Source organism: Mus musculus, chromosome 1, assembly GCF_000001635.26.
Source record: "Mus musculus strain C57BL/6J chromosome 1, GRCm38.p6 C57BL/6J".
Lineage (NCBI taxonomy): Eukaryota > Metazoa > Chordata > Mammalia > Rodentia > Muridae > Mus > Mus musculus.
The window spans coordinates 135,301,248-135,313,737 of NC_000067.6; the positions used below are offsets into that span (position 1 = coordinate 135,301,248).

Sequence of the window (12,490 nt, forward strand, 5' to 3'; positions counted from 1 at the left end):
TTTCTCCATGTAGCCCAGGCTGGCCTGGAACTCAGAGATCCACCTGCCTCTGGCTCTGGGATTAAAGGTGTGCTCTATGGCCAGCTATCCAGCATCTGCTAAACCAAGACAGCAGTTTGCTTCCAAAGCAAAGGATGAACAAGAGCAAGAGGCTTATCTTTCAGTCCTTAAGATGCTGTGTAATGGTTGCTGCTGATTCATATAACTCATTTCAACTGAGTGGAGGGACTGGCATAAACATGCACTACCTGAAGTACGCGTGGTATGAAAGGCAGAACTCTAACTTTCAAAGGAAAGGTTAAGTCCCAGAAGCCTTTTATTGTCTGAATAACTGTACACAAAACACCAGGCAGAGAAGTCCCGAAGGAATGATGGTGGAGTGTCACTGTTATTTGGCCTTTGGTCCTTTATCTTCTAAGCTCATATACATTCTTTAAATGGTATTAGACATTTATTTTGATCACAGATGCAATCCAAGCAAGAATAAATAAACTCAATATATTTTTCACCCTCTGAGTCTCTTTTAAATAGAAAAATGTGCTAAATGTCTCTTTATGGCCCGCTTGGCCGCTGATGTCCCACCTAAGGCTTTAAACAGACTGTAACTTGATCTTCTGAAATCCTACCGAACTACAGTCCACCCGGTTCCAGGAATCCTGGGAACCAAGTCCTACTGATACTGTCGGTAGTCTCCAAACGGCGAGGATGGCAACTGGCTGGAAGGCAACTGGGAGTGATCTTCAGTGAACTGAGGGCCTGCAAGGAAGATGGAAAAAGGCTCAGTAAGAGACCAGCATCCAACTTAAAGTGCGCATATGTAGAAAAGGAACCAACCAGCTTAAATGTTTCTGTTACACTATAGCGGTAGTCTCAATTTCTTCATAAAGATCTGCCCAATGTCCACCAGAGGCCTGGAGAGCCTTCAGATTTATCACAGGGCGGACTGGCTCCCCAGGTATCTCAGAATGGACAGCTAGATGGATCTATCACAGAACAAGTAATAGGTTTGTTCTTGTTCTGAGACTTGGTCTGACTTAGAATCAGGCTGGCCTTGAACTGCTGGCCCTCCTGTCTCCACTTTCTAAGTACTAGGATCATAGGTGTGTACACCAACCAGCCCAGCTTAGTTGTTGCTTGAGAGGAACCCAGGGCTTTGTGCATGCTACCCAAATACTCTAACAACTCCAACAGAACTATATTCTCAGGCCTGGAGGTAGTAGTGTTTAAAGGAATTGCCAAAATAAGTTCCTCTGGATCAAGACTGGAAAACAAAAACAAAACAAAATTCTCCTATTTCTTAATACATTTTTTAAAAAAATTTTATTATATTTATTTATTTTTATGTGCATTGATGTTTTGCCTGAATGTGTCTCTGTGTAAAGGTGTCAGATCCCCTGGAACTGGAGTTACAGATAGATATGAGCTGTCATGTGGGTGCTAGGACTTGAACCCTGGTCCTCTGAAGTGAAGCTGGTCTTTTTAACTGCTAAGCCATCTCTCCAGCCCCTACAGTTTTACTAATATGTGTGCAAGTGTATGTGTGCACACCACTGTGGAAGCCACAAAGGCTGGAGTTCCAGGAGGCTGTGAGCTGCCATGTGTGTACTGAGATTGAATCTTTACTGCAAGAGCAATTAAGAGCTCTTAATCATTAAAAAGGTTTAACATTTTTAAATTTATCTGTATGTTTGTCTGTGTAGGTGCCCGCAGGTTCCATGGAAGCAAGAAGAGGGTGCTGGATGCCCTGGGGCTAGAGTCAGAGGAAGCTGAGAGCCACTCAATGTGAATGAGACACTGACATTGGGTCCTCTCAGAGAACAGCAAGTACTCTGAACCAGTAAGTCACCTCTCCAGTTCCCCTTGACCCATATCTTGGTATCCATTTAAAATTATGTTCACAGAACTTAAAATGACATTATGTATATTTTTGTTGTTGTTTTGGGAGTACAAGAGATAAAAACCAGGGCCTCTTCAAAGCTATGCAAGTCCTTTACCATTAAGCTACAACCCCTTGGTTATGTTTAAAAGAATCCACTAACCCAGTTTAAATAAACAATGTGTGAGAATCTTCTCAAAAACAAAGACCAAAACCAATGAAGCAATCTCGGAGATAGGAAGCTGCCTTGTAACTTGTCACAGAACAAAACTTTACAACTTTATTTCCAAGAGTTAACAAACAAACCAAAAATGTTTGTTGAAACTAAATTTCATATAGCCCAGCCTAGGCTCTAAATTTGCTATGTACCTGTCTTAGCTGGTTTTATGTCAACTTGATAAAAGCTAGAGAAAGAAAGAAAAAAAGAAAGAAAGGAAGGAAGGAAGGCAGGCAGGCAGGCAGGCAGAGGCCGGGCAGTGGTGGCACTTCAATCCCAGCAGCTGGGAGGCAAAGGTAGGTGAATTTCTGAGTTCAAGGCCAGCCTGGTCTACACAGAGAAACCTTGTCTCGAAAAGCAAAAACAAACAAACAAAAAAAGATAAAAGCTAGAGTCACCAAAATATTCAGTTGCCAAATTGTGGCTAGCTAAAAATGGTAATTATAGGCTTGCTACTTTTTTTTAAAGATTTATTTATTTATTTATTATATGTAAGTACACTGTAGCTGTCTTCAGACACACCCGAAGGCATACGCCACCATTGCCTGATGGAGGAGGCATCAGATTTCATTACGGGTGGTTGTGAGCCACCATGTGGTTGCTGGGATTTGAACTCAGGACCTTCGGAAGAGCAGTCAGCGCGCTCTTAACTGCTGAGCCATCTCGCCAGCCCCGGACTGCTACTTTTAAAAACTTTAGTTTTATTTATGTGTATGGCATGGGCCTGCTTGTGTGTGCCACACTTGTGTAGTGCTCGTGGAGGCCAAGAGGTCACGAGATCTGCTTGGAACTGGAGAGGAGTTACAGGTAGCTGGGAATGACCGAAGTGGGTGCTGGGAACAGAACCTGGGATCCTCTACAAAAGCAGCCTGCACTCACAAGAAGGGTGCCTTCTCTCCAGCCCCCACCCACTACTTTTACACTAGCTTTTGAGGTCATCATAGACTCAAAAATATAAATAATATATTGATACCTAAAGTAAGAATCACAAACCACTCCGTTTTACCAAATAAAACATATTCTTTCTTAACGTCAGAGAACTGTTCCCTCGTGTATGAACTTAGAACACTCAAGAGAAAGAGGTCTTACCATTGGGAAACTGTGCAGAGGCAAATCTTGTCAGCAAGATACCAGCTCCTTCAATTAAAGCTAGGAGAATGCCGCCCATCGCAGCGGACCCAACCATGGCTACCGGTCCATCTGAAGACATTAATAAAAAGACTGCTTTAAAGGAAAGGGCTATCCATAGAGTTATGTTCTCTCATTCTCAAACTTCTTCTTCCACTCTTCAAGACCCACAGCCACAGACAATGGCTGAGGGGTCCATTCCAGCCACCGCCTATTTTTTTAAACAAAGCTAAGATGGTTTGCATGAGAGGACCCCACATACTCATGTGCTTGAATTCTCTGTCCCCAGAGGGTGGAACTCTTTGGAAAGGATTAGGTGGTGTGATCTGCTTGGAGGTCATTTGAGGTGGGCAGGCTCTGAAACTGTAAGCCCCAAATAAACTTTCTTCTATATATTGCTTTGATCGTAGTGTCTTATCAAAGCAACAGAAAGGAACCAATATAAAAGCTATACTGGACTACAGCCATGTTCTTGCATGTATGCATTACTGAGGTATGCTTGCATTCCTTAATAGCACTGGATCACATAGCCCCTTGGCAGAGTGTCACAGGCCTATGAACCCAGCACTGAGACACAGAGTCAGGCATTTGAGGCCAGCTTGGTCTACAGTCTTGGTTCCAGGAAAACCAAGGTTAAATGGTAAGGCTGTCTCAAAAACCAAACGACCAACAAGATTACAAGGTCCATAAGTTTTAAATATTATTTCTGGACCACCCAGATGGTTCAATAGGGAAAGATGTTTTTCTCCAAGCGTAATGACCCCAGCTCAGTCCTGGGTCCCACAAGGCAAAAGTAGAGAACCACTGCACAAGTTGTCCTCTGATTTCTGTATGCTGTGCACACACACATTAAATTCATATAATAGACGAAATTAGCTTACTATTAATGTCTGGTCTTTTACGAGAAAAAAATGTAGACTTCTAGTCTAAGCCCAAAGGCATTCTGGTTTGCACTCTGCCCTTAAGATCCAGAGGATCTTTATTCCTAACAGCTGAACACGGTGGAGAACTTAGAAAACTACATACAAAGAGTTTGGCATTCTATCAGTTACCAAGGTAATAAATGGCCATTGCTCTAACCACTGCAGAAATGCACATTCTCTAAGGGGCACTCGCTCGCCTGTCCATCCCAGTACAGAGGAGCAGAGGCAGGAGGATAAGGTATTCAAGGTCATCTGAGCTATGTATTACATACATAATGTAATAGTAATACATTTTTTAAAAACCCACCAATCCCATACTTTTTTATTCTTACTAACTTTTCAGAGCACCATATTCATTCTATACCAAATAAAGCAATGCTCAGACTCATAGATTACAGGTTCCATATTTTGATTGTTTCTCTGTGCAGCCCTGGCTGTTCTAGAACTTGCTTCTTAGACCAGGCTGGCCTTGAACTCAGAGATCTGTCTATCTCTGCCTCCTGAGTGCTGGCATTCAAGACAAGTTTCATTACTTAAAGGCAGATAGGTCCTCCTAAGCAACGGGCTTAGACAATATGTCCAAATGATGATCTACGTAACGGTATTAGTGTAAGGGCCTGCTCACCACGTCCAAGGCCCAGGTTCAACCTCAGTATTACAAAAGCCAAAGCACACACAACAAGCAGTGCTCACTTACTTCTTGCTGCCAGGATGGCTCCTGTTAAGGCACCGCTAGTGATGGAGTTCCAGGGGTCTTCTTTGCCTCGTATTTGAACCATACTGCAGTCAATCGTGGAAAACAGTCCTCCCCAAACTGCAAAGCTACCTGTTTCAGACACAAAACGAGTGAAAAACAACCAACCTAAATGTCTTTTTTGCCTTACATTAAAATACAGTTAAGTAAGTTTGCTTTGGAGCTAGCCTGGGCTATCTACTGAGCCCATCACAAAGAAGAGAGAGACGTGAAAGCCATCAGGGAGCCTCCCTTCCTACTGAACACTGTGCTTTATGCTCGCGTGGCTCAGTGGCGAGAAGTGCTTGCCGCTCCTGCAGAAGATTGAGTTCAGTTCCAGCACCCACATCCATTAGCTCACAACCACCTGCAAGCCCAGCTCCAGGGACCTCAAACTCTCTTCTGGCTGCCATGGGACCTACGTACATGTGGCAGATACACCGGAATGCACACAACATAAATGAAAATAAATCTTTTAAAAAAAAATTATTTTGAGCCGGGCGTGGTGGCACACGCCTTTGATCCCAGCACTCAGGAGGCAGAGGCAGAGGCAGGCCGGATTTCTGAGTTCTAGACCAGCCTGGTCTACAGAGTGAGTTCCAAGACAGCCAGGGCTATACAGAGAAACCCTGTCTCGAAAAATCCAAAAACCCAACACAACCCCCCCCCCGAAAAGAAAAGAAAAGAAAAGAAAAGAAAAGAAAAGAAAAGAAAAGAAAAGAAAAGAAAAGAAAAGAGAAGAGCCAATTGAGGCTGAGAGGTAGGTACAGGCGGGACTTCTGCGTCCCTGGAGTAGGAAGGAGAGACAGAGTTCGCCGGGCTTCTGATGGAGAAAAGTTGACCAGCCACGTGAGGTCTTAAAACGGAGTGGCCACACAGGCCGCTCCTACAGGCCAGTATCAAAGATGTTTAGCAGGAACTAAATTCAACTGATCAACTAAAGTTAGGGCAGGTGGGAGGAGAGGAACTAAGAGTATTGATTGATAAGGGTACGTTTTCCAGGTGGGAGATAGTAATGCCCAGCAATTGTGCCAAGAAGACAAGTTGAAAATGAGCAACTCTGTGTGCATGTGTGTGTGTGTGTGCGCGCACACACACACACACACACACACACACACGCGCGCGCGCGCGTTTATCCATGGATTTAAGGGAAGCTTGGTAGGGACTGGTAGCTTGGCCCATTCCTGGAGCACAGGGGGGTGAAGCCAAAAGCTACTTGCAACACCACCCCTTATGTGTGAGCTGCTGTTGAGTGACTCTTTCACGGGGATCACCCAAGACCATCAGAAATATCGGATATTTAAGTTACAATTCATAACAGGAGCAAAATTACAGTTATGAAGTAGTAATGAAAATAATTTTATGGCTGGGAGTCACCACAACATGAAGAACTGTATTAAAGGGTTGCAGCACTAGGAAGGTTGACAACCGTTCTTAACAGGGTAGGAAACAGGGAGTTAAAAAGAGCGGCTCAAGCCCATCTCTTAATTCAGCTCTAGAAGACCTAGGCCTGCTTCTGGCTCTGTGGGTACCAGGCACATAAGTAGTATAATACACACATGCAAGCAAAACACACAAAAAACAAAAACAAAACAAAACAACTACAAACCAAAACCCAAGACTTATCATCTGAGTCAGAGTGCTTGCTAGGACAACACTTGTTCCTAAGAAATGTGTCCAGTGAGATGGCTCAGGTGATAAGTTTTATAGTTATGTGTTTTTATAATCGCCTGATATTTTGCACTGGTTTCTGTACAATGTTTTAAAGTTAACCCTGGAGAACCCAACCTGCTTAATTGGTCTCTCTGATCCTTTACATTACATTCTCTTCAGCATAATGTTACTCTAGAAACTACCATTTCCGCCCTCCAAATCTGAGCTTTGAACATAGCGTTCCTTCTGGAAAAGGGGGTGGTAGTGTCTTGACTAGTCTTATATCAACTTGATACAAACTAGAGTTATCTGAATGGAGGGAATCTCAGGAGAGAAAATGCCTCCCTAAGGCCCGGCTGAAATGCATTTTCTTAATTAGTGATTGATGGGGGCAGGCCCAGTCCATTGTGGGTGGTGCCACCCCTGGGCTAGTGATCCTGGGTTCTATAAGAAAGTAGGCTAAAGGCCAAATGTGGTGGCCCACAGCTTTAATCTTAGCTCAGAGGCAGAAGTAGGTGAATTTCTGTGAGTTCAAGGCCCACCTGGTCTACACTGTGAATTCTAGAACAGGCAGGGCTTCACAGTGTAACCCTGTCTCAAAAACAAAACCCCTAACCCCCTCTCCCCCCAAAAACCCTGGCTGTGTGTGGTGGCCCATGCCCTTACCTCAGCACTCAGGAGGCGAGGCAGGTGCATCTGAGTTCAAGGCTAGCCTGATCTAGCCAGAGGTACACAGAAAAGCCCTGTTTTGTAAACACAAAACAAAGGGAAAGCAGGCTGAGCAAGCCATGGGGAGCAAGCCAGTAGGCAGCACCCCTCCATGACCTCTGCATCAGCTCTTGCCTCCAGGTTCCTTCTGCTTGAGTTCCTGTCCTGACTTCCTTTGATGATGAACAATAATATGGATATAAGCCAAATAAACCCCTGCTTCCTCAGCTTGCTTTGTGGCTGTAATGTTCAGTTGTAGCAAGAGAAACCCTAACTAAGACAAGTTAAAACAAAACAAACATTGGATACCCGAATGACAGAAACAAGATTTTTAAAAGGATACAATAATCCAACTCAACTTTTCAAAGCATCAATCAAAGAGAACTCACAGGGACACTAGGCAAGCAGAGCAAATCAAAATCGCTAATATAAAAAGAGGAAAACATACAATTTGCTGGCTAAACTCCTGTAATCTCAGCATTCAAGAAGCTCTTGAGTGGAGTCCAGTCTGGTGACCAGTGAGGAAAAGGAAGGAGGGAGGGACGGGCAGACAGAGGAGGGAGGACAGGCAGACAGATAGGGAGAGCCCTAAGTCCAGGAAAGCAGCAAAAGCGTAGCTGAAAAGTATAAATGGAGACATCCCTCTTACCTCCCAACTGTGGAGCCCTGGTTTTAATAGCTGTCAAACTTCCTCGGAGTCTGTGGTTTATTCCCTGTAACAAAACCAAAAGGAAGTAGTTTAAAATGTAATAGATCAGGGACTGGAGAGGTGCCTCAGTGGTTAAGAGCACTTGCTGCACTCCCAGAGGACCCAGGTTTGATTCCCAGCACCCACATATTAACTCATAATAGCCTGTAACTTCAATTCTTGAAGACCCAATGTCGTCTTCTGGCCTCTATGCACAAGGTGCACAGACAAACATGCAGACAAAACATCCCGATACATAAACTAAAATAGGGCTGAAGAGATCGCTCAGAGGTTAAGAACATTTACTACTTACTCTCCCAAAGGACCCAGGTTCAATTCCCGGCACTCACATGGCAGCTCACAACTGTAACTCCAGTTCCAGGGATTTGATCCATGGATACCACACACCAAGTATTGCATAGCAAAACAGCCCCCCCACAATAATAGTAGTAGTAGTAATAATAATATATATATATATGTATGTATGTATATTAGACTGCAAGTGTAATCTATTTCTAATCCACTGATGTGATCATCAATAATATCAACCAACCCTGGCTTCCAGTGAATATAAAATGAGACCAATCACTCACTCACCACTGGAGAATTTCGAAAACCTTTGAAGGCCTGGAAGATGCCACCACCTATGGTGCCCATGGTAAACGCACCGCCACAGTCATCTACAATTCGCCAGGGGCTAAACACAGGAAGGAAGAAAAGATGACCTTAGTTCTTATTCATAAACCACAACTTTTTTTTTTGTTTAATATATAAAAGGATGCAACAGGTTCCAATGTGGAGCCCACTGTGACCAATAAACTTAGCTTGTAAAACAGGGGTAAGGGTACTGCACTCATCCACAGCCATTCAAGCCTCCAAAGCCAGAGGCTTTAACAGTTGTGTCCTTCTTTAAAAGAATGGCAGCATGGTGTGGGCCATGTCTTGCCACCACCTGCCTCCTATTGCTGCCTCATCCCCCTGTGTGTTGGCACTACAGTCCACACCGCCACACCCAGCACTTCAGTCACTCACAGTAACCTATCTTAAGTCTGTTCCAAGATGAGCACTATAAAAAGCAAATAAACAGAAATAAAGCAGAAGGAACTGTAATCAACAATATTGATTCAGCTTCTAGAAATCAGTGGATGATCTTTTAAAAGTCTAATGTCAGCCAGACGTGGTGGTGCACGCCTTTAATCCCAGCACTTGGGAGGAAGAGGCAGGTGGATTTCTGAGTTCAAGGCCAGCCTGGTCTACAAAGTGAGTTCCAGGACAGCCAGGGCTACACAGAGAAACCCTGTCTCGAGAAGAAAAAAAAGGAAGTTCAAAATAGCATTTTAAGCTTAAGTTTTGCATTAGATCCATTTAACACACTTGAATAAGCCGGGTGTGGTGGTGCACGCCTTTAATCCCAGCACTTGGGAGGCAAAGGCAGGCGGATTTCTGAGTTCGAGGCCAGCCTGGTGTACAGAGTGAGTTCCAGGACAGCCAGGGCTACACAGAGAAACCCTGTCTCAAAAAACCAAAAAAAAAAAAAAAAAAAAAAAAAAAAAAAACAAAAACAAAAAACAAAAAACAAAAAAACCACACTTGAATATTTGACAATTAGAAGTTAAACTTGTAAACCCACCATCCAAATGCAGCCCCCTAAAATAGACAATACTGAAACCTGAGTAATCCATGCGAGTAAAACCACTCACTCCTCTAGGATCCGGCTAATAAGACTCCAGGACCTGACACACAGCATCTCCAGCCTTGTTAAGTCAACTGTGTTTCTGTAAGGATTTATGTAAGCTTCTCTTTTGTTATCACACAAAGCCTACACACACACACACACACACACACACACACACGATCACCCCACGCCCTACCCCCACAGTACAGGGTAAATTCTGTTTCAAGCAACTCTCAGCAGAGTTGTAATTCTCTACCACCATCTCCTTCCAAATAAGAAGCTGGGAGTCTAGTGCACTGCTGGCACACATCATCCACCATGTTTCTAACCTAAAGGAATTCTGTGAAACAAACATTAAAACTGTTGTTTCTATAGTGTTCTTGTGTATAGATGCTGTCGTCTATCAATGGGGTGGAGGAAGTGAGGGAGGCTTCACCGCTCTGGAGTACAAGCGTCCACTGGCACAGCATGTGACACAAAACAGAAGACCCTAGCAAATGAGTGGGAATGGGCCCGAAACAGGGCACTGGCTGCTTCCTGTCTTCACAGACGTCCCCCCAGGCTCTGTCAGCCTGGCACCGCCCCAGTGACAATGGAATGGTTGGCTACTCCAGAGCTCCTGTCAACTCTCCATCAGTCCAAAGGCTGTATAAAAACCCTGGCTGCTGTGCAATACAGTAGCTCTGCACCTCAATGCTGGCCTTTGGAATCTGTTTGGCCAGGTTAGTGACTCCGCCTCCTCACCCACTCCTTGATCCTGGTTCCCACACACATGCTGCCTGGGCAAGCACAGAGAGGTTTACTTGGGCTTATAAACAATTTTACAACGAAGTCTAAAGTTAGCAACAACAACAAGAAGTCGTTTGTAAGTAGTATGTCCATTAGAAGTAGAAGAAATTTCTCAGTGTGTCACACAGTCTCAAGAGATATGTACTTGGGAGAAAGAGACAGAGACCAGCCTAGGCTACATGGTAAAACTCTATCTTAACCCCCAAACTATGGTCCCTCCCTATAAAAGACAAGCGCTATAGTAAGCCAGCACCTGGTCCATCACTATAACAGTAGTATATTTTATTTATTTATTTATTTTGGGTTTTTTTTTTTTTTTTTTTTTTGAGACAGGGTTTCTCTGTGTAGTCCTGTTGTCCTGGAACTCACTCTGTAGACCAGGCTGGCCTTGAACTCAGAAATCCGCCTGCCTCTGCCTCCCAAGTGCTGGGATTAAAGGCGTGCGCCACCACCGCCCGGCAACAGTATGCTTTTAAACTTGCCATTATTGCTCACTAGAATCTAAATAATGACTAATTTCCCTTTAGAATTCATAATCTTCTAACTTGATAAAAAGACTGGGACTATCTCCTCTGTATTTTACAAATGAACGAAGGCTCACACAGAAGTTAAGTAGCCTGCCCCAGATGGAATAAATAACTAGAACAGCCAACTTAAGCACAAAAGTTGGTACTCCAACCCCCCGCAAACTCTGTCCACTCTATTTATAGATCCTAAAGCACTCCGAGAAAGCAACAAAGAAGTATTATGACAATGATTAAACCATCTACTGTTTCAGACAGCGCTGGCCTCAGAACACACCAAGAAAAAAAAGGAATGTCCAGTAACTTATCAAACATCAAGACATGGCCTTGCTATGTATCCTGGGCTAGCCTAGAACCTAAGTGCTGAGATTACCAGCATGCACAGTGCACTCTGATGAAAATATGTCTGACACAAGGTCTAACCCCAGCTGCCCTAGAACTTGCTATGGAGCCCAGGCTGTCCTTAAACTTGCTGGCTCTCCTGCTTCTACCTCATGAGGCCTGTGCCACCTGACCTGGGGAAAACTCAAATGTATCAAAATTACCCCTCCTGCTAATCTGTGTCATTATACGGCATCTAGTACCAATTTATACAGTCCAGCTAAACCCTGCATATCCAACCCCAACACATGGAGATAACCTCCTCTGAGGACAGAAGGCTGAAGCATACTTTTGGGAGTGCCACCAAATAATAATTTAAAATCCTGGGCAGACACACTATTTGAGGATAATACCCTGACGCTCATTACAAACAAAAACCCAGAATACCAAGATCTATTAGCTTGTGACACCTGAGGCTTTATTCAAACAACTGTTGAGACTCGACAGCTATTACATTAATTTACTGCAAACAGCTATGCCTGATTTACTCTTGTTTACACCTTGAGCCAAGCATACAGCCCTTACTTAATAAACACTTAATGAATTTATGTCTATTCATGGCTTTTCAGAGAACACACGCAGCTCATCTCTTCCTATTTTCCACATACTGATATATCTTTTTTCTTCGGGAATTCCACATAGGAAAGGCCGCTTCAGCCTACAAGGAGCTCATCCAGCCCCCTTGGATGTTGGGTGAAATTTGTGGTCTACTCATTTGAAATGCTTCATCGTGGGGACACTTAGTCCTCATAGGCATAAGGCCTCGGGTATGGCACTCGGAGATCTACATTCCCTTCGTCGAGGCAGAAACTGAGCAGAGCGAGGCTTAGGGACGTGTTCAAGGTCGCCTCAGCAGGCAGAAGGGATCATTATTGTCCCCGCACAAAGTCGACAGCACCTGCCATAGGGAGGAGGTTCCAAAGCTCCACCAAGCCCAGCACCGGACCTCCTCCCAATGCACCACAAGGTCACAGGGGTGCTGGGGTCCTGGCACACTGCGCTAAAAAGCCACCTTTGTCACGCTCATCCACACTACCCACAGCTGCCCAGATCTCGGCGCCGAGCCGCGCGGAGCTCCGCTTGCACCTCAGACTCCGACCACGGCGGATGGAGGAGGTAATTAAGGGACAAGGGCGGCGGCGGCAACTCACCACGGCTCTCTCGCGTATTCCTCCATCTTGGCTCCAACCCGCGC

General features: G+C 44.5%; 1 protein-coding gene across 3 annotated transcripts; it reads right to left on the reverse strand.

Annotated features, from left to right (window-relative positions):
* Positions 1-287: 287 nt before the first annotated feature.
* Timm17a (translocase of inner mitochondrial membrane 17a) lies at positions 288-12,490 on the reverse strand. 3 transcript variants are annotated; one of them, NM_011590.2, is made up of 6 exons: positions 12,447-12,490; positions 8,524-8,623; positions 7,888-7,951; positions 4,842-4,970; positions 3,183-3,293; positions 288-756 (listed from the first exon to the last, which is right to left on the reverse strand). In NM_011590.2, the coding sequence occupies exons 1-6, from the start codon at positions 12,470-12,472 to the stop codon at positions 671-673; spliced, it is 516 nt and encodes a 171-aa protein (NP_035720.1). In that variant the 5' UTR covers positions 12,473-12,490; the 3' UTR covers positions 288-670. The 3 variants fall into 3 exon arrangements, with proteins under 3 accessions (NP_035720.1, NP_001347787.1, NP_001347786.1); NM_001360858.1 differs by having other exon boundaries at positions 8,520-8,623; NM_001360857.1 differs by having other exon boundaries at positions 12,308-12,490.